Raw genomic sequence first — 25,540 nt, 5'->3', positions numbered from 1 at the left:
AATGTATGGAGGCCTGAGGGTCTGAAATACCAGGGTGTTATGGGGTACCAGGTGCACTGAGCTGAAGAGACAGGCCGAGATAGAGGGCAGGCAGGTGGGCAGGCAGGGTAGAGAGAGTAAGCCTTGGTAACCAGTTCAATCACCAGGTACACATGCTGGACTTAGTGCAATGAGAGAGAAGTATGACTCTGTCATTGAATTGTATTGGGTTACCAGGTGACCTTGGTGGGGGGTGTGGGTCCCCCCTATGGGGTCTCCCTAACCCCCCTATGGTGGTCTCAGAGTGGGCATGTAGGTCTGTATACCCTTTAAAAATGTCACCCCTCCATAAATTGATCTATGGCGCCATCAAGCGACTTTTTAAATGTACTTATCCCACTGACATGGGACAGCAGTGGGGTGCTGAAACATGTGTCCTGGGGGTGGTGATGGCCTTTAAAAGTATTTAAAACCGTTTTTCAAAAATTGTCCTGGTAACCCAGAATAAAACCAGGTGCCCGTTTGGACTTAGTGCAATTTCTGAGAAGAAAAACATAGTCATTTTTCTGAAGATTTTTTGAAAAGCTATATAATTCCCTCTTGCTGTATCTCATTGAGTTGGGCCCTTAGGATGGTGCTCTAAGGGTGGGTATGGAGGTCCATATACCCTCTATAAGTATTTAAAACCGTTTTTCAAAAATTGTCCTGGTAACCCAGAATAAAACCAGGTGCACGTTTGGACTTAGTCTCTGAAGCGAACTGAAAAGTTGGCACTTTGTAACTTTTTTGACCAAAATCTGAAATTTTCAAATAATGATTAAAAATACTTCCTGAGGGGCTAGAGGTCCCAAATTTTGGCTCATACCCTCTCTCGTGATGGGCAACAATTAGCCCCGGGGTAGAAAATTTCGCTTCCATAGGAACATATTTTTTCGGTAAACGGAACTTTTTTTCGCAAACTTAAAACTCGATTTTCTATTATAAATTGTTATGGAAAAACGGTTTAAATTAGATGGAAATGTTCGTCTACGTGTGCCCTTTCGTGCAAAAAAACCCCCATCCTGATTGGAGTTGTATTTATTCAAGTTTAAAGTGTCCTACCGTGACATCGGGAATAGCCTTGAAACTGTGTGAGTGAGAGTTATTTTTACACACTCGTGGCCGTGTGGGGCAGACAGGTACCGGCGCGATTTGAGAAACCTGGTTTTTGACAACTGGAGAACCACATTCCGTCGGCGACCCATAGGTGGTTGCTACTCTGGCCGAATAGGGAGTGCTTTATGGACACTTTTGAGGGTTACAAGCCCCTCGGAACCATGGTAGTTCGGTCCTTATCCCTTCGGCGACCGATTGATGATTACTACTCATGCCGAATAGGGAGAGCTTTATGGACACTTTTGAGGGTTACAAGCCCCTCGGAACCATGGTAGTTCGGTCCTTATCCCTTCGGCGACCGATTGATGATTACTACTCTGGCCGAATAGGGAGTGATTTATGGACATTTTTGAGGGTTGCTTGTCCCTCATAACCATGGTTCCTTTGGTTCATATCCCTTCTGCGCCTGATTGGTCGTTACTACTCAGGCCGAATAGGGAGTGCTTTATGGACACTTTTGAGGGTTACAAGCCCCTCAGAACCGTGGGTACTTTGGACCATATCCCTCCGGCGCCCGATTGGTCCTAAGTATTGATCCGATTTTCCCAGCTTGGTGGTGGGAGGATATTGAGCTCTGTCCTGGACAGGTGGTCTATCCCAGCTATCACCTTGTGGGTTTGGGTCCTCCATGACCATGGTTCTTGTCCCATGAATGTGTCCGTCCCTAGCTTCCAACACGTTGCGTATCCATGGTTGTCCTCTGTTGTCGAGCCTGTTTTACATCTTCTGACCGATTTGCAATCTGTTTCCACCTGGGAGGGCCCCTGTCGGCCGGCCATTGGTCGGTGTTCAGACGGACGGTTCCTCCCGCCCCACGTGGAATTGCCTCTATCGGGGGAGCCCCTGTCGGAGACGGTTATCCCCGTCTTAATGTCAAGCTTCAGCCGCGCTCCGTTCGTGCGAGATCTAGCTGGCCCGTCTGTCTCAGTGGCCCTACATTGGTGGGGAGTGGACTACCCAGGTAGCGATGCCTGCGGATGACGTTCACCCATACCGTACCGGCGCCAGAAACACATGTATTTCTCAAACCCTGTCTTTTATCCACGTTGATGGCGTTCCGAATTAACCCTCCAGCTAAGACAAGATACCTGATTAAGCGGTGCCCCGGCACCTGTGGCTCCGGCCACGGGCAGTTCAGGGCCTCCCGCTGGGCGCACGGTGGATTGACCTAGGGCCTCCTCCCCTCACGGGATAGGAGTGGTCCCTGGCTGTTCTCCGCTTAGTGTGCCCGGGTACAACCTCTATGTTGTGAGTGGCTACCTGGTTGATCCTGCCAGTATCATATGCTTGTCTCAAAGATTAAGCCATGCAAGTCTAAGTACACACGGCCGGTACAGTGAAACTGCGAATGGCTCATTAAATCAGTTATGGGTTCGATTCCGGAGAGGGATCCTGAGAAATGGCTACCACATCCAAGGAAGGCAGCAGGGGTGCAAATTACCCACTCCCGACACAAACCAAACTCTGCTGTGGGTCGGGTAGGGTAGGGGGCTCACGCCTCCCGCCTCTCCCTTCCCTCGGCGCGGGTGAACTGGTCCTAGCCCGGTTCCCCGCAGTTCCTTTTTGCCTGGGATGCGCCCGACTGGCTCCATCCCCTTTCCCCGTTAGGCACGGCTAGATGACGCACCGATGGGTGGGTGTGTAGGCCGCTACCGAGGGGGACTGGGGGTGTCCGGTGAACCGGGACTTCCCGAAATGGTCTCACATTTTTAAGCGGCTTGAGTATCACCCAGTATCCTCGCGCGGCACTGGGAACCCAGTCAACCGCTCTGCGCCCCGGCGCAGGCGGGGGTTTAATGTCTCCCCGGCCCCACCGGCGCTTCGGCGACGGCGGCAGAGGAGCACCCGGAGGCCCCCATAAAGTTAAACCTACCTGTCTTTGAACTATGACCTCTCGCTCTGGCGAAGGGCGGAGGAAAGGAGGGCAACCTCCCCAACTCCCAACCCTTGAAACACGGACCAAGGAGACTAACGCACGCGCAAGTCAGAGTGTTTTCTCCGACACACCCCGTGGCGCAATGAAAGTGAGGGCCGGCGCGCGCTGGCTGAGGTGGGATCCCGGCCCTACGGGGTTGGGCGCACCACCGGCCCGTCTCGCCCGCTCTGTCGGGGAGGTGGAGCGTGAGCGTGTGCGATAGGACCCGAAAGATGATGAACTATGCCTGGGCGGTCCTGACGTGCAAATCGGTTGTCCGATCACCGCGGTGAGCACGGAAGCTGGGCGGGAAACCCGAGAGAGGGGCCCAAGCCCTGGAAAGAGTTGCAGTTCCGGCGGCGTCCGGTGAGCTCTTGCTGGCCCTTGAAAATCCGTAAGAGAGGGTGTAAATCTCACGTCGGGCCGTACCCATATCCGCAGCAGGTCTCCAAGGGCAACATCCTCTGGCATGTTAGAACAATGCATGTTAAGGAAAGTTGATGAGTCAGATCCGTAACTTCGGGGTAAAGATTGGTTCTAAGGGCAGGGCTGGGTAGGTCGGGCTAGGGTGTGAAATGAGGCTGGGCTCGATTCATGCCGATCTCCCCAGAAAGATGCTCGTCGGCCCCAGTAACAAGGGGTAAGGGATCTCCGGCGGGTATGTAGCCTTCGAACCAAGCTTTTTTGGGACAGAAGGCGTCTTCCTCCACCTCCCCCGTTATATCTAACTGGTTACCAGGTGCACAGAGAAGGGCCAGGAGGCAGAGTCCGGAGGCCCAGAGAGAGAGTGGGCAAGCAGACTAAAGAAGGTGGGTACCCGGGTGCAAAGTACCACCAGCACCTGGTAATCCTGGTGTGGACTTAGTCTCTGAGTGGTAAGCTGCAGGGTGACCAGGTGCACGAAGGCCGTTTTGGATAACCAGGTGCACGCGGTTCGTAACAGCGGGGCTATATGCTTTAGTGTCCGAGGAAGGGTGCTTAAGAGTGGGTGCCCTGGTTCGGATGGTGGTGGGTGCCCTGGTTCGGATGGTGGTGGGTGCCCTGGTTCGGATGGTGGTGGGTGCCCTGGTTCGGATGGTGGTGGGTGCCCTGGTTCGGATGGTGGTGGGTGCCCTGGTTCGGATGGTGGTGGGTGCCCTGGTTCGCATGGTGGTGGGTGCCCTGGTTCGGATGGTGGTGGGTGCCCTGGTTCGCATGGTGGTGGGTGCCCTGGTTCGGATGGTGGTGGGTGCCCTGGTTCGGATGGTGGTGGGTGCCCTGGTTCGGATGGTGGTGGGTGCCCTGGTTCGGATGGTGTAAGAGCTTGTGGTGGGGGGTATCCCCCACTGGAGGTCATGCCCATAGAGAGGGGTGTTCCCCGGAGAGTGGGTGAAGGCTATCACTACCTGGTAACCCAAAATAATACCAGGCCCACAGCTGGACATAGTGCAATTTCTGAGAATTTTTGGACTTAGTCATTTTTCAAGAAAGCTCTGTCACTAACTTACATTGATGTTTAAAATGTCCAGTGGCGCCCTCTTGTGGAACATCCCGGGTGGGGGGTGTGTGAGAGGGGGGTATGGGACCGCCTATGGGGTGCTCCCTATCCGGGCATAGTAGTTTGAGGGAGTAAGCTCTACTCTCATGCCCGGAGAGATGGGTGTTCCCCGGATAGTGAGTGAAGGCCTAGAGGCCTGGAGGTCCGTAGTTCCACTGTCCTTAAGGGGGGCAGAGCAGTCAGCCTCTCTGGAGGTTGGCTGCTCTGTCCCCCTTTTTTTTTGGCCTGGTAACCCAAAATTATACCAGGCCCACAGATCTGGCCAATGCCCAAACACACATAAAAACCCTCATAAATCAGAAATGCTTTATCCCAGTGACATGGGGCTTCAGTATGTATCTCACATAGATAGATATGTTATGTGTGTACCATTTAAAAGTATTTAAAACCATTCTGAAGACTTTTGACCCCAAAATAACACAAGGCCCACAGCTGTGGCCAATGCCCAAACACACATAAAAACACTCATAAATCAGAAATGCTTTATCCTAGTGACATGGGGCTTCAGTATGTATCTCACATAGATAGATATGTTATGTGTGTACCATTTAAAAGTATTTAAAACCATTCTGAATGATTTTGACCTCAAAATAATACAATCACATGATTTGGCCTGGTAACTTAAAAACACATGAAAACCCTCATAAATCAGAAATGCTTTATCCCAGTGACATGGGGCTTCAGTATGTATCTCACATAGATAGATATGTTATGTGTGTACCATTTAAAAGTATTTAAAACCATTCTGAATGATTTTGACCTCAAAATAATACCATCACATGATTTGGCCTGGTAACCTAAAAACACATGAAAACCCTCATAAATCAGAAATGCTTTATCCCAGTGACATGGGGCTTCAGTAGGTATCTCACATAGATAGATATGTTATGTGTGTACCATTTAAAAGTATTTAAAACCATTCTGAATGATTTTGACCTTATTTGAAAGCTCCATAAATTTATCTATGGCGCCATCAAGCGACTTTTTAAATGTACTTATCCCACTGACATGGGACAGCAGTGGGCTGCTGAAACAGGTGTCCTGGGGGTGGTGATGGCCTTTAAAAGTATTTAAAACCTTTTAAAAAAAATGGTCCTGGTAACCCAGAATAAAACCAGGTGCCCGTTTGGACTTAGTGCAATTTCTGAGAAGAAAAACATAGAATATTTTCTGAAGATTTTTTGAAAAGCTATATAATTCCCTCTTGCTGTATCTCATTGAGTTGGGCCCTTAGGATGGTGCTCTAAGGGTGGGTATGGAGGTCCCTATACCCTCTATAAGTATTTAAAACCGTTTTTCAAAAATTGTCCTGGTAACCCAGAATAAAACCAGGTGCACGTTTGGACTTAGTCTCTGAAGCGAACTGAAAAGTTGGCACTTTGTAACTTTTTTGACCAAAATCTGAAATTTTCAAATAATGATTAAAAATACTTCCTGAGGGGCTAGAGGTCCCAAATTTTGGCTCATACCCTCTCTCGTGATGGGCAACAATTAGCCCCGGGTTAGAAAATTTCGCTTCCATAGGAACATATTTTTTCGGTAAACGGAACTTTTTTTCGCAAACTTAAAACTCGATTTTCTATTATAAATTGTTATGGAAAAACGGTTTAAATTAGATGGAAATGTTCGTCTACGTGTGCCCTTTCGTGCAAAAAAAACCCCATCCTGATTGGAGTTGTACTTTTCGATTTATTCAAGTTTAAAGTGTCCTACCGTGACATCGGGAATAGCCTTGAAACTGTGTGAGTGAGAGTTATTTTTACACACTCGTGGCCGTGTGGGGCAGACAGGTGCCGGCGCGATTTGAGAAACCTGGTTTTTGACAACTGGAGAACCACATTCCGTCGGCGACCCATAGGTGGTTGCTACTCTGGCCGAATAGGGAGTGCTTTATGGACACTTTTGAGGGTTACAAGCCCCTCGGAACCATGGTAGTTCGGTCCTTATCCCTTCGGCGACCGATTGATGATTACTACTCATGCCGAATAGGGAGAGCTTTATGGACACTTTTGAGGGTTACAAGCCCCTCGGAACCATGGTAGTTCGGTCCTTATCCCTTCGGCGACCGATTGATGATTACTACTCATGCCGAATAGGGAGAGCTTTATGGACACTTTTGAGGGTTACAAGCCCCTCGGAACCATGGTAGTTCGGTCCTTATCCCTTCGGCGACCGATTGATGATTACTACTCATGCCGAATAGGGAGAGCTTTATGGACACTTTTGAGGGTTACAAGCCCCTCAGAACCGTGGGTACTTTGGACCATATCCCTTCCGCGCCTGCCCTAAGGATTTGGGCCGTCAAAGGGCATGGGTTTGGGCCTTCAAGGGCAGTACACTAATCTCTGAATCCGTATCAGAGTGCCTCTTTTCAGGCATATTGACAAGTGTGTATAGCCCTGGAAGCCTATGAAAGTACCAGGGCATGGCTGTCTGGCCTTGGCATTATGCCCTAAGGATTTGGGCCGTCAAAGGGCATTAGGGCCTATGGGTTTGGGCCTTCAAGGGCAGTACACTAATCTCTGAATCCGTATCAGAGTGCCTCTTTTCAGGCATATTGACAAGTGTGTATAGCCCTGGAAGCCTATGAAAGTAAAGGATTTGGGCCGTCAAAGGGCATTTGGGCCGTCAAAGGGCATTAGGGCCTTGGGTCTTTAGGTTCCCAGGCTCTCGGTGGAAAAAAACGGTGTGATCCCCAGCGGGGCTCGAACACCGATCGTCAGATCATAAGCCACAGCCGCTACCCCCATGGCCAACTGGGCTTTGACGAACAAAGAGGCCCTGGAAGCCTATGAAAGTACCAGGGCATGGCTGTCTGGCCTTGGCATTATGCCCTAAGGATTTGGGCCGTCAAAGGGCATTAGGGCCTATGGGTTTGGGCCTTCAAGGGCAGTACACTAATCTCTGAATCCGTATCAGAGTGCCTCTTTTCAGGCATATTGACAAGTGTGTATAGCCCTGGAAGCCTATGAAAGTACCAGGGCATGGCTGTCTGGCCTTGGCATTATGCCCTAAGGATTTGGGCCGTCAAAGGGCATTTGGGCCGTCAAAGGGCATTAGGGCCGTCAAAGGGCATTAGGGCCTTGGGTCTTTAGGTTCCCAGGCTCTCGGTGGAAAAAAACGGTGTGATCCCCAGCGGGGCTCGAACACCGATCGTCAGATCGTAAGCCACAGCCGCTACCCCCATGGCCAACTGGGCTTTGACGAACAAAGAGGCAACGAGGTGATCTTTATGGTCAAATTTCCAATCAGTCCAATTGGTCTGATATTGGCCCACACCTGGGGCTCATTAAGCCCTAGTTAGGGTGAGGGTAAGGGATAGGGTTAGGGTGAGAGTTAGGTTTAGGGTTAGGATTAGGGTGAGGGTAAGGGATAGGGTTAGGGTGAGAGTTAGGTTTAGGGTTAGGATTAGGCTGAGGGTAAGGGCTAGGGTGAGAGTTAGGTTTAGGGTTAGTATTTGGGTAAGGGCTAGGGTCAGGGTGAGAGTTAGGTTTAGGGTTAGGATTAGGGTGAGGGTAAGGGCTAGGGTCAGGGTGAGAGTTAGGTTTAGGGTTAGGATTAGGGTGAGGGTAAGGGCTAGGGTCAGGGTGAGAGTTAGGTTTAGGGTTAGGATTAGGGTGAGGGTAAGGGCTAGGGTCAGGGTGAGAGTTAGGTTTAGGGTTAGGATTAGGGTGAGGGTAAGGGCTAGGGTGAGAGTTAGGTTTAGGGTTAGGGAAAATAGGATTTTGAATGGAAATGAATTTTGGGTCCCCACGAGAATAGAAGAACAAAACATGTGTGTGTGTTGGTTCTTCTATCCTTGTGGATACATTTCCCACATCCCTATGAGGACAAAGGCTATTTTATGCTTAGGGGTTAGGTTTAGTGTTAGGGTTACAATTAGTGTTAGGGTAAGCGGTTAGGGGTTATGAATAGGGTTAGGGTTAGGAGTTAGGTTTAGGGTTTGGATTAGGGTTATGGGTTAAGGTCAGGTTTATGGTAATGTTAAGGATTAGGCTTGGGGTTAGGGAAAATAGGATTTTGAATGGAAATTCATTTGAGGTCCCTACTAGGATAGAAGAACATAACATGTGTGTATGTGTGTGTGTGTGTGTGTGTGTGTGTGTGTGTGTGTGTGTGTGTGTGTGTGTGTGTGTGTGTGTGTATATGTGTGTGTGTGTGTGACTGAGTGTTACCTGCAGTTGACCCTGGTGTGTGTGGTCAGTCCTAGTTGAGGTGTGCAGCTGGTGTGTGTCCAGCCCTTCTGGTGATCCCAGGACAGACACTGGCTGGACTCCAGTCTCAATGTGTAGTTCACTTGTCTGCTCATGTACCTACATATGTAAGAAAGCTATTCATTGACTACAGCTCAGCATTCAGCTCAGCATTCAACACCATAGTACCCTCCAACCTCATCATCAAGCTGGAGGACCTGGGTCTCAACCCCGCCCTGTGCAACTGGGTCCTGGACCTTCTGACGGGTCGCCCCCAGGTGATGAAGGTAGGAAACAACATCTCCACTTTGCTGACCCTCAACACTGGGGCCCCACAAGGGTGTGTGCTCAGCCCTCTCCTGTACTCCCTGTTCACCCACGACTGTGTGGCCATGCACGACTCCAACTCAATCATCAAGTTTGCAGACGACACAACAGTAGTAGGCTTGATCACCAACAATGACGAGACAGCCTACAGGGAGGAGGTGAGGGCACTCGGAGTGTGGTGTCAGGAAAACAATCTCTCACTCAACATCAACAAAACAAAGGAGATGATCGTGGACTTCAGGAAACAGCAGAGGGAGCACCCCCCTATCCACATGGAAGGGACAGCAGTGGAGAAGGTGGAAAGTTTTAAGTTCCTGGGCGTACACATCACTGACAAACTGAAATGGTCCACGCACACAGACAGTGTGGTGAAGAAGGCACAACAGCGCCTCTTCAACCTCAGGAAGCTGAAGACATTTTGCATGTCACCCGAAACCCTGACAAACTTTTACAGATGCACAATCGAGAGCATCCTGTCGGGCTGTATCACAGCCTGGTACGGCAACTGCACCGCCCTCAACTGCAAGGCTCTCCAGAGAGTGGGGCAGTCTGCACAACGCATCACCGGGGACAAACTACCTGCTCTCAATGACACCTACAGCACCCGATGTCACAGGAAGGCCAACAAGATCATCAAGGACATCAACCACCCGAGCCACTGCCTGTTCACCCCGCTGTCATCCAGAAGGCGAGGTCAGCACCGGTGCATCAAAGCTGGGACCGAGAGATTGAAAAACAACTTCTATCTCAAGGCCATCAGACTGCTAAACAGCAATCACTAACTCAGAGAGGCTGCTGCCTACATTGAGACCCAATCACTGGACACTTTAATAAATGGATCACTAGCCACTTTAAATAATGCCACTTTAATAATGTTTACATATGTTACATTACTCATATCACATGTATATACTGTATTTTATACCATCTATAGCACCTTGCCTATGCCGCTCGGCCATCGCTGTCACAACTTCCGCCGAAGTCGGTCCCTCTCCTTGTTCGGGCGGCTTTCGATGGTCGACATCACCAACCTTCTAGCCATCGCTGATCCATTTTTCATTTTCCATTGGTTTTGTCTTGTCTTACATCACACCTGGTTCCCATCTCATCAATTACATGTTGTGTATTTAACCCTCTGTTTCCCCTCATGTCCTTGTCGGTGATTGTTTGTATGTGATGTGCAAGTTATGTTCTGGTGCGCGACGGGTTTTGTACCCACTTTTATTATTTTGTATATTTTGGTGAGCACTTATTAAACGACTCCGTTTATGCCAAGTTCGTTCTCCTGCGCCTGACTTCCCTGCCACCAGCACGCACCCATTACAATCGCTCTTCCATATACTTATATGTACATATTCTCATTCACCCCTTTAGATTTGTGTGTATTAGGTAGTTGTTGGGGAATTGTTAAGATTAATTGTTAGATATCACTGCACTGTCGGAAATAGAAGCACAAGCATTTCGCTACAATCGCATTAACATCTGCTAAACATGTGTATGTGACCAATAGAATTTGATTTGATTTGACATAGAGGAAACAGAACGCAGAGGAACAAAATGGATGTGTGGATGATATCCAGCTGCTCTTGGAGGAAGTTCAGTAGAAATGATAACATTCCCTATGGTTGTTTAAGTAAAATAATAATAATATGATGATGATGTTACTTACTTGTGTCTGGGGGTCTTTTTGTAGTCAGCGTTGAGTAGAGCCAGGTAGCCTGTCCCTGCAGCTGGACAGAACATATGAAACACTTTATCATCCTCATGTTACAGGGAGCATTTAGCATTAGCATGCAATCACAGTGACTAGACAAAAGAACATATCATTTCAATTAGAAACAACAAAAGACAGATGATGTGATATGGCAAATGAGACAAGGGAGAGAGGGGAACAGAGGGTTTGGGTGGGTGAGAGAGAGAGAGAGAGAGAGAGAGAGAGAAATAGACCGAGATAGAGACAGGGAGAGAGAAAGTGGGGAGAGAGTGAAAGAGAGATACGAGACTAACCAGTGAGGTATGATGGAGGCAGGGTGATGTAAGTGGTGTTTCTGTCCCAGTGATGGATGCTGTGGATGTGATACAAGCTGGGGGTCGGCCTCTCAAACATCCTGAGAACACACACACACAATTAACTGACATAATATGGGAATTGAGGAAATTGTCTATTCTAAAACTGAAGGTTTGAAGCTGTACTCAAAGGCTTGTACACACCTGAAGAGGAGCATGATGGGAAAGGTCTTGTTGGGGGGCCGCGTGAATTCCACACTGACCAGTATGGCCTCCTGCAAGGCCTGTTGGGTAATGTTGAAACCGTGGTAGTTCACCTGGCTCCGCAGGAGAGTGAACTCCGATAAAGAACTTACCTGTGGGGGAGATGAAAGGTTACATACACGCATGCACACACACATACACACATGCACACACACATACACACAGGCAATCTGTCCATAATCCCAAACAGAAAGTGAATGCTTACATTTCTAGGTGTTTTGGGGAACTCGATGTTGATTGGTTGGGAGAGCGAGCGTACTGGAATCTCTCTCCTTGTGCTGCAGTTGTACAGAGTCAGGTCAATCACTGGCCCACTCAGCTGAAAGACACACACACATCACACATCATCATCATCACCATCATCATCTTCATCATCTCGATGTCAAGTGTGTGTGTGTGTGTGTGTGTGTGTGTGTGTGTGTGTGTGTGTGTGTGTGTGTGTGTGTGTGTGTGTGTGTGTGTGTATCTCACCAGTACAGGTGTCTTGGTCCAGAAGTAGAGGTTGTGTGTGAACGTGGTCAGCTGGCTGAGGACACAGAGACTCTGTGGTCCATCTGTGGTTTCTCTCCTCCTACGACCGTACAGGACCAGGTCCAGGGAGTCAGGCAGGTAGAAGGTGGCTGAGCCAGAGCTGATGACTGTGGTTAGACCACGGTCGTGGTGAGTGGTCTGTAGGTCCATGACACTGGTGGTTACGTTGTGCTGCTCGACCTTATTGAACAGGATGTATTTCTAAAACACAGAGAGGAGGGTCAGAGAGAGAGAGAGAGAGAGAAATGAGAGAGAGAGAGAGAGAGAGAAATGAGAGAGAGAGAGAGAGAGAGAGAGAGAGAGAGAGAGAGAGAGAGAGAGAGAAATGAGAGAGAGAGAGAGAGAGAGAGAGAGAGAGAGAGAGAGAGAGAGAGAGTGTGTATCTCACCAGTAGTAATTGATCAGTAGTCTGCAGACTGTCAGTCGTGAGTTGTATGGCCTGTTCTTTGAGGGTAGGCGTGGCCTGTATGACATCATCAGCAGTGGCCTGGTCTTGTCTGACATCATTAGTAGTGGGGGTGGCCTGCAGGCTGTATGACAGCAGTGTGACCAGAGTGTTGAGGGTCCAGCTGTCCAATAGGTAGGGAACAGGAACACTGGGCTCGTGGAACAGGTCTGAGATGGACTGGACATGACCCACCACCACACTGGCACTGGCTAACGATACCTGGGACAACAACACACTGTTAATACATAATGTATTATGCGTCTATCCTGCATACATCTCTATGCAGAGCCATATAAAGCTCTGACCCAATGTAAAGGGTCTCTTACCTGGTGGGTGAGGTGCATCAGGTCTTTGAGCATGTAGACGTTATCTGTCATGGACCGCTAGGGACACACACAACAACTGATCGTTACTAGACACTCTACTTTGAGTGTGCATCTGTGTGTGCGTGCGTGCGAGTGTGTGTACCTGGTCATTGATGTCGAGCTGACAAACAGCGTTGATGAGTGCGGTGCGCGTGTGTGTCTGAGTGGGTGTGTTGGCTGTGGGGTCCTGGCTGAGTCTGTTGAGGACGCTGGACAGGAGGATGATGTAGTTACGGATCTCTACGCTGTTCCCCAACTGGACCAGACCAGACAGGTTCCTCAAACCTGACTCAAAACTACACACAGAGAGAGAGAGAGAGAGAGAGAGAGGCCTCTAATCAATCAATCAAACCAATGACCAATCAACCAATACATCAGTTAGTCAGTCAACTAGTCAGTCAGGCAGTCAACTAGTCAGTCAGTCAATCAGTTAGTCAGTCAACTAGTCAGTCAGGCAGTCAACTAGTCAGTCAGTCAATCAGTTAGTCAGTCAACTAGTCAGTCAGTCAGTCAACTAGTCAGTCAGGCAGTCAACTAGTCAGTCAGTCAATCAGTTAGTCAGTCAACTAGTCAGTCAGGCAGTCAACTAGTCAGTCAGTCAATCAGTTAGTCAGTCAACTAGTCAGTCAGGCAGTCAACTAGTCAGTCAGTCAATCAGTTAGTCAGTCAACTAGTCAGTCAGGCAGTCAACTAGTCAGTCAGTCAATCAGTTAGTCAGTCAACTAGTCAGTCAGGTAGTTAGTCAGTCTTACAGTTCCATATCAGGGTTGGAGTTGGAGGAGGTGTTCCTGATGAAGCTGGGGTGGACTGTGACGGTCACAGGACAGGGTGCAGTTGCTGCTCCAAACCTGTTCCGGACCGCTGTATAGATAGTGACTGGATCAACAGGGACACAGTGTCAATAAAGATATGAAATTCAAAACAATGTGAGTGTCTGCTATATTCCTCTCTGGACAGTATAATAAAATAAGAGTTAACCTTTTACTGCAGTGGACTAAATCAGGGTCACACAGAGTGTTTATTGATTGTCTTAAACAAATCTACTTTAAAACAAAAGTATAGACCTCACACACATGGTTATGGGCTTAAAAACAGAAGACACCTGGACCATGTCAGATATAGAGTTGAAATGTATTACATTTTGAGTTTGCATCCCAAAATGACACATTATATACATCACAGAAGACTTAAATACAACAAAACAATCTGACATATAAACACTGGATTTTCGGCAGGTTTTTTAAAACAATGTTTATTAATTATGAAATCATGAAAAATATGAATAACATTCCACCTATGAGCCCACTAGGTCTGCAGAAAAGAGTTGTAATATACCTTTATAGTCATCCTGAGGGTCTCCAGATGGCAGGTTGAAGTAATACTGAAAGTCTCTTCCTTGGTACAGGATCTTAGGAGGGCTGTTTCCTGTACTGAAACTGTACTCATACAACAGGTCCTAAACCACACACAATAAACACATCAGTAAGATGGTGATGGAGATAAATACAGTACTATTGCTGTTGGTTAGACTGTATGTGTACCTCTTTCCCAGAGGTGCAGAAAATGCTGAAGTGTGTGTGTATCTCGAAGCCACTGCTAGGCTGCACCTGACAGGTTATCCCTCGGGGGCTGGGGCTAGTGGACAGGAACAGCTGAGTCCGCCCCAGTACTGCATCGTGGGAGTCTGAGTTCAGTAACAGGAAACAAGGACACACACTTTGATTAACGGATAAAGGGAGTGAGACATTTATTAAAAAGCAATCAGTTAATCAATACATTAGTGAATTGAGCCATCCATCTCTCATCATCATACAGCATCTGAGATTCAGAGGGCAGACTCAACATCGGGACCTTACTCACTAGCTGTGACCTCCAACATGTATCTGCTTCCTGCTCTCAGAGTGAAAGGTCTGAACGTGATGAGAGCAGAGGAGATTCCTAGAGGCAAAAGCAATAGGCAATCAGGTACAACAACGTACAGTCAATCTATCAAAACAATTCCATTTATATTTGAATTAGTTGAATTGAGACTGGAAAACTGCTGTGCATGTACACAGTTTGCACAGTCCAGTAGTTAAGTGGATTGCATGCTGATGGATGTTTACCTGTGTATGTGTAGGACTCAAACAGCTCCTGCTCTAACAGTTCTCTGGGCAGGTCTAGTAGTGTGGGGTCAAGGACCACCAGGGAGGGGCTGGAGTCCATCAGGTTACTCCCCTCATCCTCACTTGATCCTGGGACAGGAGGAGAGTCACCCTCTGAGCTCCCACCACCCACACCTGATGATAGACATACAAGAACACACACAGGCATCCACAGTATAAACACAAGCAGTAAACACACACACAAACACACAAACACAGGTGAGCCCTACCTGTTGGCCTGCCCACTGACACTCCCGGGTCTCCCTCCTCTATCCCCAGGAAGGGAACATTATAATCTGTAGGACAGACATTCACAACTAAATCTCTGTCAAATTATGAGTCTATAGAAAATACTTCTGTTATTCAATCCAATATGTACATCTACTGAAATAAATCTGCGTGGCATTACCAGTGAGGTTATAGCTGCCTGTCTGATATCCTGACGGTTCTAGTGTCCCATTGGGGTCCCAGCTTGTCTCTGCTGTGGAGGGATCTGAAACAAAACAGCAAGATGTTTCATCTAGGACTTTTCAATGTCCCATAGTTGTGGATCTAAAATGATTTGCTACTTTAATCTACTGTATGTCAATAATACCGGTAACTCTTAACTGACCTGATCCAGGGAAGGGTCCTAACACTCCACCACTGACTGACTGTCCAGGAGAGAAGCCCTCAACTGCAACACAAAGAGGACTGAACTAAGAGAAGTGTAAAGATGTAAATATATCCATCCATCTATTCATTTATTCCCTTCATCTTCCTTACCAGGACGTCCGCTCACATCTCCACTCTCCAGGACGGGGAAAGGGAAGTCGTAGTCAGTGGGAAAATCGGGATCGATGGGGAACACCTCGACGATGTCACTCTGGCCGAGGGGGGCAGAGTAAAGGATGCTGCCGTCGTCAAAGGTAACTACAGGGTACTCTGAGATGGGGTAAGGGGGCCCACCGGGGTCAAACCCTCCCAAGTCTGAAATAAAATATACTTTAAAATATACACCAACATATTTCAGAGCTACGAAACCTATCAAAGAAAAGCAGTCGGCAGAAGATAATATGTTTAATTGTGTGACTCTTAACCCTTACCTGGCTCAGGTGATTCAGGAGTGAAGCTGATTGGAACAGAGATGGGCTCGGGGGAGGAGTTTGGTGAAGGGTTGTTCCCAGCTGTGCTATTGATTCTCTGAAGTTCTACTGACCCCTGTGACCTCTGTTTCCGGGGGCGACCACCAGGTGATGGAGAAGGGAGGGGGAAGGGGGGCAACGGGGGGAAGGGAGGCACGGGGACTGGGTCGGGTGTTGTGGGGGTTGTAGTTTGTATCTCAGTATTGCTGGTCACGTTTGATGACATCAGACCGGTCACCAAGCTGGCTGGGATTGATGTCATATTTGAGGATATCTCTGTGGATGAGGACATCACGCTGGCTGTGGTTGAGGGTGTGTGCGGGGGTGATGATGGAGGGGTGAGAGTCAGGGCTGGAGGCAGGGGAAAGGTAGGGCCACCAATGATGTTGGAGGGAAAATTCAGATCCACACTGTGGCAGAAGGGGACTTGAAAGAGAGGACACAGAGGTTAACATACACACACTATAACACCCCACTCTTCACTCTAAACACAGTATTACACACAGATACACTCTACTGTATAAGAGTAGTGTAGGGCCTGTGTCTCTCCCATTCATTTGGAATTCAGGCCTTTAGAGTTCTTATTATACACTTAGCTGGATCTACACATCAGAAGGACTGGTCTACGGACCTATCCTGCTGTAGTCTGTATGGTGAGGGATCTATATCTTACCGTCTGTGTCCACCTTACTGGAGGAGTTGACCAGGTAGAGAGTCCAGGTGTAGCTGATGGTTCTGGGGGAGGGGCCACAGCTATCACACACTGCTCTGACTGAGAACGACTGGTCCCAGTTCACTGCGTCCCCCTGGCACTGGTAACAATACACTGACACTCTCCTATAGAGAGAGAGACAGAGAGAGAGACAGAGAGAGAGACAGAGTGAGAGAGAAATAGAGAGAAATAGAGAGCGAGACAGAGAGCGAGACAGACAGAGCGACAGAGAGAGACAGAGATAGATAGCGAGAAATAGAGATAGAGAGAGAAAGAAAGAGAAAGCGAGAGAGAGAGACAAAGAGATAGAGACAGGGATAGAGACAGAGAGAGATAGAGACAGAGAGAGAGAGATTATTACTATAATTTTATTGTATTGATTACACACACACTTTTATTGATTTATTTAGTTTAGTTTTCATTATTCACACACACACGTTTGGATTGTCCTGTTCTATATTTGTGTGTGTATTCATTTCCTATGTACTTTATTCTCACCAAATGATATATAGATATATACTTATATGAAATTAGATAATTAACTATTAGTTCTTGGAATATCCGGGGCTTGTACTCCTCTACCTTAGGTCTTAAGACTACAAACCCATATTTTCTTAACACCAAAGGTCAAGACATATTAATAGTTCTAGAAACATGGTGTCGTGGTGATATAGATACTCAATGTCCTTCAGGCTATCATTAAAACATAAAACAGGGCAGGGACTCACTGAACCAGATCAAAAAGGGTAACACCCACATTTGGTTAAAACTCAACAAAGGCACAATGATTTATATATAGATGCGGTGTATGCTTCTCCCTCAGATTCATCTCACTATGATGATCAGTTTTATGATCATCTCCAAAGAGAGACCAACCAGTTTCAACCTGAGGGAAATGTGTTTTTCTGTGGGGTTTTTAATGCTAGAACAGGCTCTGAACCTGAATGTGTAGACCCTGAGGGTAATAGACATATATTTGGACATCCCTCCTTATACCCAAGTCCCATTAGTAGTAATAGAAATAGCCCTGATCAGGAAGTGAACAAAAATGGAAAGGAGCCTTAGGCCTGTATTTTCTTAATGGCAGGATTAGAGGGGATTCTTTGGTTCACCTACTGCTCAGGTCTTGGTACCAGTGTTGTTGAATTGGACCCTTCCTCCATTAGTGCATTCACTGTCAGACCAAAAACACCACTGTCAGACCACTGCCAGATGAATGTATTTTTTAAAAGACTTCTCTACCCAAAGACCACACAAAATCTAAATAAAACGTACAGATGGGCCCTTGAGAGCGCAACACACTTCAACACAGCATTGCACAGCCCAGAAATTACAACCTGTATCAACAACTTCCTTTCAAGTACATTCAGCCCAAACATCCCTGACATACGGAAAATATACAGACCCCTTTAATTTTTTCACACTTTGATACGTTACACTCTTATTCTAAAATTGATTAAATAAAAAATCCTCAGCCATCTACACACAATACCCCATAATGACAAAGTGAAAACAGGTTTTTAGAAATGTTTGCAAATGTATTAAAAATGAAAACACCTTATTTACATAAGTATTCAGACCCTTTGCTATGAGACTCGAAATTGAGCTCAGGTGCATCCTGTTTCCATTGATCATCCTTGAGCTGTTTCTACAACTTGATTGAAGTCCACCTGTGGTATATTCTATTGATTGGACATGATTTGGAAAGGCTATATAAGGTCCTACAGTTGACAGTGCATGTCAGAGCAAAAACTAAGCCATGACGTCGAAGGAATTGTCCGTGGAGCTCCGAGACAGGATTGTGTCGAGGCACAGATCTGGGGAAGGGTACCAAAAAATGTCTGCAGCATTGAAGGTCCCCAAGAACACAGTGGCCTCCATCATTCTTTAATGTAAGAAGTTTGGTACCACCAAGACTCTTCCTAGAGCTGGCCGCCCGGAAAAACTGAGCAGTCAGGGAGAAGGGCCTTTCTCAGGGAGGTGACCAAGAACCCGATGGTCACTCTGACAAAGCTCCAGAGTTCCTCAGTGGAGATGGGAGAACTTTCCAGAAGGAGAACCATCTCTGCAGCAATCCACCAATCAGGCCTTTATGTTAGAGTGGCCAGACGAAAGCCACTCCTCAGTAAAAGGTACACGACAGCCCGCTTGGAGTTTGTCAAAAGGCACCTAAAGGACTCTTAGATCATGAGAAACTGGCAACACGTGGAAAGATCATTTTGAAAGTCTCTATGGAATGATACCATCAGAAGACCTTACTTTAAAGCCAAAAAATAGGCAAGAAAAACTCAGGACCCTAGATCACACAATTATAAAAAACCAGAACCCAATTAACTAACAAATGACACAGGCTGAACTTTGGAAGAAAATACAAATCCTTAAACCTGGAAATGCATGTGGCCCTGACAGCATCAGGAATGAAATGCTTAAACACAGTACTTCTGAGCTGCAGGATGCCTTATTAAAACTATTCAGCCTGGTTTTGGAGAGTGGCTGCTTCCATGATATTTGGAACCAGGGGCTCATAACCCCCATGTATAAAAAAAGGTAACAAATTAAACCCTAATAGTTATAGGGGAATGTGTGTCACTAGTAACATGGGGAAACTGTTTTGCTGTATTGTCAATGGCAGAATACAGACCTTCCTAAGACAACATAACGCTCTCAGCAACAAAACGAATTGGCATTTCTATCCAAACACAGAATAACAGACCAAATACACACAATACACACAGTAATAAACCAGCTTGTTCATCAGAAAAGTAGAGGAAAAGTATTTGAAAGTTTTGTTGATTTTAAGAATGCTTTTGATTCCATATGGCATGATGGATTATATTACGAAAGCCTCCAAAGCGGCGTTGGGGATAAATTATACGACATCATCAAATCTATTTATTTGAACAACACATGTAGTATTAAACGGAACAATAAAATAACATCGTTTTTTGCACTAGGGGGAGGGGTGAGAATGTGTGTATTTTAAGTCCAACCATGTTCAACGTCTACATCAACAAACTAGCAATGTTGTTGGACCAATCTGCAGCCCCTGGACACCGTCAAAGATGAAGAGGTCAGATTCCTGCTCAACGCAGATGACTTTGTCCTACTGTCACCAACAGATCAAGGTCTACAGGAACAACTTAACATTCTTTAGGAATACAGCATCAACTGGACAATCAACATTCAGAAAACCAGTCCTGATTTTCCAGAAAAAGACCAGGAATCAGAGCAGCGGACACTCCTCCAAATGAAGAAATACCATGGTTGAACATGCCCAACGGTACAACTACCTGGGACAAAAAAATCACTGCCTCCAGTGGATTTGGTGAAAATTCCTGCCAAGCATTTTTTGGGGAGAAAAACCCAATAGAAAATCTACATACAGAATTCTGCAGGATTATCCTAAATATCCTAAAGAAAGTACCAAATAATGCATGCAGAGCGGAACTTTGAAGATTCCCTTTAATTGTAAATCTGTAGAAAAGGACACTAACATTCTTACACCATTTGAAATGAAGCCCCAAAACATCCTTACAATTCAAAGCACTTGAAACCCAAGAGCTGAACCCTGAAGAGAGTTCCCTATGTCATCTGTTAAAAGCACTAAACCACCCTATTATCCAAACACAGAGGGAAATCAATCAAGTTGCTACAGAAATGTCACGCCCTGACCTGAGAGAGCCTTTTTATGTCTCTATTTAGGTTTGGTCAGGGTGTGATTTGGGTTGGCATTCTATGTCCTTTTTTCTATTTCTTTGTTTTGGCCTGGTATGACTCTCAATCAGGGACAGCTGTACATCATTGTCACTGATTGGGAGTCATACTTAGGCAGCCTGTTTTTCCTTTGGGTTTTGTGGGTAGATATTTTTCTGTTTAGTCATTTGTTACCTGACAGAACTGTTTGGCTGTTGTCTTTTGTTTAATTGTAAAGTGTTCTCGTTTTCCATTAAATTACAAAGATGAGCACTAACCACACTGCGCCTTGGTCTACTCCATTCAACAGCCGTTACAAGAAATGAAAACCTCCTATTTGAAAAATTGGTACAGACTAAACTAAATTGATATTTGGCCCTCAAAACAGAATACAAATTTGCAGAATATCTGTACTCTGTCAGAGATCCAAAACAGAGACAGATCCTGACCAAGTACAGGCCTAGCGACTACCAATTGGCTATAGAAAAAGGGAATCACAAAAAGACATGGCTACCTCAAGGGGAGTGTCTATGTGGTCACTGCACGACAGGGGAGGTAGAGACAGAGATGCACTTTTTCCTCTACTGTGAGAAATACTCCCAAATAAGATCATATTTTTTAAGAAAATATCTCAATCAATTCCCATCTTCTGTGCATTTACTAATGACATAAAACTTGGAATTATTCTGGGTGAGGGAGAAACCACAAATATTTCTGCCAGATATGTATATGATTGCCATAGAGAGACCTTTTTTTAACTAGACAAGTCAGTTAAGAACAAATTGTTATATACAATGACGGCCTACCCTGGCCAAACCCTAACGACACTGGGCCAATTGTGCGCCACCCTATGGGACTCCCAATCACAGCCGGTTGTGATAAGCCTGGAATCGAACCAGGGTCTGTAGTGACGCCTCTAGCACTGAGAAGCAGTGCCTTAGACCTCTGCGCCACTCGCTGAAGTATTTACATTGTATATAACTTACTGGTAATACATAGTGGAACCACCATCATGTACATGTTGTTGTTTATTTATTAGACATTCTTCATTTTTATTTTTATAATCTTATTTTTATTTCATTACATTCATCGGTCGAAGATTACACAATACAACAGCAGTAGTGTTGTACCTGTATACATGATTATATGTACTATTATTATTATTACTACTGAAATTAACTGTATATTTCATTATCCTTATTGCATTGTACTTATTGTATTTACTGAAATGCTGTACACTATACTGCTTTGGAAATATCTACAAATTGTATTTCATGCCAATAAAGCAATCTGAATTTGAATTTGAATTAGAGAGACAGAGAGAGATAGAGAGAGAGAGGACAGAGAGAGAGAGAATACAGAGTGAGAGAGAGAGAGAGAGAGACAGAGAGAGAAAAGAGAGGAGAGAGAGAGAGACAGAGAGAGAAGACAGAGAGAGAGAGAGAGAGAGAAAAGAGAGAAAAGAGAGAGGAGAGCGAGAGAAAGAGAGAGACAGAGAGAGAGAGAGAAGAGAAGAGAGAAAGACAGAGAGAGGAGAGAGAGAGATGGATTATCAGTGTGTATCAGTCAAATCAATAAATTTATGAGATACATGAAGTTCTTTCATTGCTAAACAGTAAAACAGATATGTATGAAAACACCCTCAAATAAAAGCTGACATTCTGTACCGCCACCTCATGAAAAACATTATATCTCAAATCTAAAATGCTAGCTAAATACTTCACTGTCCAAATACATATGGAGGGGAGTGTACAAAAAGTAAATGAACATCAAAGTGATCCCCACCTGAGCAGGCTGGGTGTGACCGTGATGAAGGTGTCAGCTGTAGATGAGCGTTCTCCACTCTGGACCGTGAGCGTGAACCTGAACTGGTCAAAGTCCCGTTTCAGGAACCCCACTGGAAACACGATCACAGAGAAGGAGGTGGGCACATATTGATCGAAACAGGAGCTGTCGATGGCACTGACTGGCTTACAGGTCCAGCTATAGCTGTAAGGGGGAGGGATTTAGTAACATTAGAATGGCTCCATTTCATTAAATGGCCAATCCCAAAACAAGCTCTAAGAGCAGTAGGGCTGGCCAACCTTTCTCCTGGAGAACTGGTGTGTATGTAGGCTTTTGTAGGCTACTGACAGACTGACAGCCAGTGTTACTGCTGTAGCTACCTGAGGTGGTTCATGGGGTAGTCGGGGTCATAGGAGAGTTGTCCGTTGAGGGAGATAACGCTGCTGTTTCTGCTGCTGAGGAACACGTTGGTGCCTCCATGGATGAAGGAGACCAGAGGACTGGGCACCACCTCCACACATACACTGTAGTTACTGTACACCACACTGCCCACGATCTGGACCTACACACAACCACAGGACAACGTTATGATAACATCATTATAAAAACGATACTATTTTGCCAGGTTTTCAATGAAAAGTGCTAGCAACATACATATTGACAACATATAGTATTACAGAATGTGTGTATTCTGTTTTGATTCCACTCACCCTAGCTATAGCGGTGTAGATACCATAGTGTAGGAAGTGGCTGGGTAGGGTGATGCTCTGTCTGTCTGTGTCAACAGGAGGTAGAGGTACAGGCAGGCCTGTAGATGTATATAGAGACCAGTTGTACTCCAGACCCTGGAACACATCACACTGGACCTCTGCCTCATACGTCACCCCCAGACCCACTGGCTCATACCTCCGTACCTGGAGAGGAGAGGAGGGGGAATTTGGGGTCAGTCTGAATATGACCCTGTGTCTGTCAGTCCAAATCCTTATGCCAACAGGTCCAAACCTTCAGTCTCTCAGTAACACTCTTACCTGTATCTTGAGCGGTCCCATGTTTTTAACAGCTGGAGGTTTACAGGGGCGGTCGACCACAAACATCTGTGCAGTCAGGGAGGCAGAGCTGACCAGGTTAGACACGGTCACCTCAACCGTGAACTCTCCTGTCCTGCATGGGGAACAGTCACACACTATGCCATGTTATGTCACCATCTGTCACATTCACCAAGACTGCAATCAGTTCACAATCTAGTGCAGGGGCAACACCATTGATTGGGTAGGACAGTTACAGATTGCACCTTTAATAGAAGTTTCTAGAAGGTTCCGTCTGACCTGTGGAACACATGCTGTTCTGTGTTCCCTCCCGTCCTGGAGGTTCCGTCTCCAAAGCTCCAGGAGAAGGAAAGGTTGGTTCCAGAGTTGACCCTACAGGTGAAGCTGGCGGTGTGCTTCAGAACCACAGACGGCTGGAAGAGCAATCTGTTAGGACGCACAGCAATCTGGACCAGGACAGGATGCACCTCGGAGGTGAAGGAGCTCAGCCCGTTGGAGGCTACCACCACCACACTGTACCTGGGAGGACAGGGAGGAGTAGACTAGATTTGTACATCTGACAACTCTATAGGGTGTATTTGTTCTGGAAATATCAAACATGTGTGTGACCATGTGCCTACTGATTATGTGCCTACTGATTATGTGCCTACTGATTATGTGCCTCTTGATTATGTGCCTACTGATTATGTGCCTACTGATCATGTGCCTACTGATCATGCGCCTACTGATTATGTGCCTACTGATCATGTGCCTACTGATCATGTGCCTACTGATTATGTGCCTACTGATCATGTGCCTACTGATTATGTGCCTACTGATTATGTGCCTACTGATTATGTGCCTACTGATCATGTGCCTACTGATCATGTGCCTACTGATTATGTGCCTACTGATCATGTGCCTACTGATTATGTGCCTACTGATCATGTGCCTACTGATCATGTGCCTACTGATTATGTGCCTACTGATTATGTGCCTACTGATTATGTGCCTACTGATCATGTGCCTACTGATCATGTGCCTACTGATCATGTGCCTACTGATTATGTGCCTACTGATTATGTGCCTACTGATCATGTGCCTACTGATTATGTGCCTACTGATCATGTGCCTACTGATTATGTGCCTACTGATTATGTACCTACTGATTATGTGCCTACTGATTATGTGCCTACTGATCATGTGCCTACTGATCATGTGCCTACTGATTATGTGCCTACTGATTATGTGCCTACTGATTATGTGCCTACTGATCATGTGCCTACTGATTATGTGCCTACTGATCATGTGCCTACTGATTATGTGCCTACTGATTATGTGCCTACTGATCATGTGCCTACTGATTATGTGCCTACTGATCATGTGCCTACTGATTATGTGCCTACTGATTATGTGCCTACTGATTATGTGCCTCTTGATTATGTGCCTCCTGATTATGTGCCTACTGATTATGTGCCTACTGATCATGTGCCTACTGATTATGTGCCTACTGATTATGACTCATCTCTGATTAATTGTGCTCATCGAAGAGATGAGTGAGAACCTGTCAGGTGTGTGGTATGTCTTTTTGAAGGAGCGTGACGTGGTCCGAAGTGGTCGGGAATCTCCAAAGTGCCAGAGGAATTCCACAGGGTCCGGTGCTTCTGTCTGGGCCTGGAATGTTATATCAGTGTTTGTGGCATACGCCTGCTTCTCTGTGTGGATACTCACAGCTGGGAAAGACAAATGACATACAGGAAATAAATATTACATTTCATGAATGAATGATTTCAGAACTTACAGTACCTGTTTCTGACATAGATAGGAGGTCATATGTCATACGCACATTGCATCCGGTTCAGCACAGAGACGGGGACACAGTGGCTCACACTCCCCACTTTGTTCTCAGCCAACACACACACCTCAAACGCACCCACAGACAGGAACATGTGGGACACTACAGCACCTGGAGACACACACACACACACACACACACACACACACACACACACACACACACACACACACACACACACACACACACACACACACACACACACACACACACACACACACACACACAGAGAGAGAGATAAAGTACACAGAATTATATTCACACACACAGATAAAGCACACAGAATTATATTCACACACACAGATAACGCACACAGAATTATATTCACACAAAATACTATAGATTCCAAACTGATATTGATGAATTGTGATGTTATTCAGTATATTCCATAATCCATTTTGTCTGGTCTGTAAGTATGAGAACCTGTTATCACATCCAGTCCTGGTTTATACCTGCATTGACATAGGTGGTCTGGTCTCCC

The 25,540-nt window shown here is 46.2% G+C and overlaps 1 protein-coding gene across 1 annotated transcript in view; it reads right to left on the bottom strand.

The window, feature by feature from the left end:
- pkd1l1 (polycystin 1 like 1, transient receptor potential channel interacting) overlaps positions 1-25,167 on the bottom strand; it is a 45,224-nt gene extending 20,057 nt beyond the window's left edge. Inside the window, exons 1-27 of the mRNA XM_082966036.1 lie at positions 25,051-25,167; positions 24,769-24,937; positions 23,505-23,744; positions 23,208-23,340; positions 22,890-23,093; positions 22,560-22,741; positions 22,180-22,383; positions 16,663-16,826; positions 15,951-16,415; positions 15,631-15,834; positions 15,479-15,541; positions 15,275-15,358; positions 15,096-15,161; positions 14,827-15,000; positions 14,582-14,659; positions 14,263-14,405; positions 14,057-14,177; positions 13,474-13,597; positions 12,825-13,017; positions 12,683-12,739; positions 12,297-12,575; positions 11,849-12,109; positions 11,583-11,696; positions 11,318-11,469; positions 11,114-11,214; positions 10,776-10,836; positions 8,762-8,899 (exon numbers count right to left, since the gene is read on the bottom strand). Coding sequence (XP_082822162.1) covers positions 8,762-8,899; positions 10,776-10,836; positions 11,114-11,214; positions 11,318-11,469; positions 11,583-11,696; positions 11,849-12,109; positions 12,297-12,575; positions 12,683-12,739; positions 12,825-13,017; positions 13,474-13,597; positions 14,057-14,177; positions 14,263-14,405; positions 14,582-14,659; positions 14,827-15,000; positions 15,096-15,161; positions 15,275-15,358; positions 15,479-15,541; positions 15,631-15,834; positions 15,951-16,415; positions 16,663-16,826; positions 22,180-22,383; positions 22,560-22,741; positions 22,890-23,093; positions 23,208-23,340; positions 23,505-23,744; positions 24,769-24,937; positions 25,051-25,153 — 4,277 coding nt within the window. The 5' untranslated portion in view covers positions 25,154-25,167. The remainder of the gene's footprint in view (positions 1-8,761; positions 8,900-10,775; positions 10,837-11,113; positions 11,215-11,317; positions 11,470-11,582; positions 11,697-11,848; positions 12,110-12,296; positions 12,576-12,682; positions 12,740-12,824; positions 13,018-13,473; positions 13,598-14,056; positions 14,178-14,262; positions 14,406-14,581; positions 14,660-14,826; positions 15,001-15,095; positions 15,162-15,274; positions 15,359-15,478; positions 15,542-15,630; positions 15,835-15,950; positions 16,416-16,662; positions 16,827-22,179; positions 22,384-22,559; positions 22,742-22,889; positions 23,094-23,207; positions 23,341-23,504; positions 23,745-24,768; positions 24,938-25,050) is intronic.
- Positions 25,168-25,540: the final 373 nt, after the last annotated feature.

This window comes from Salmo salar, chromosome 19 (assembly GCF_965601325.2).
Source record: "Salmo salar chromosome 19, fSalSal1, whole genome shotgun sequence".
Lineage (NCBI taxonomy): Eukaryota > Metazoa > Chordata > Actinopteri > Salmoniformes > Salmonidae > Salmo > Salmo salar.
The sequence above is the reverse complement of the archived record's forward strand: the minus strand, read 5'-3'. Positions and strand labels throughout refer to the sequence as shown.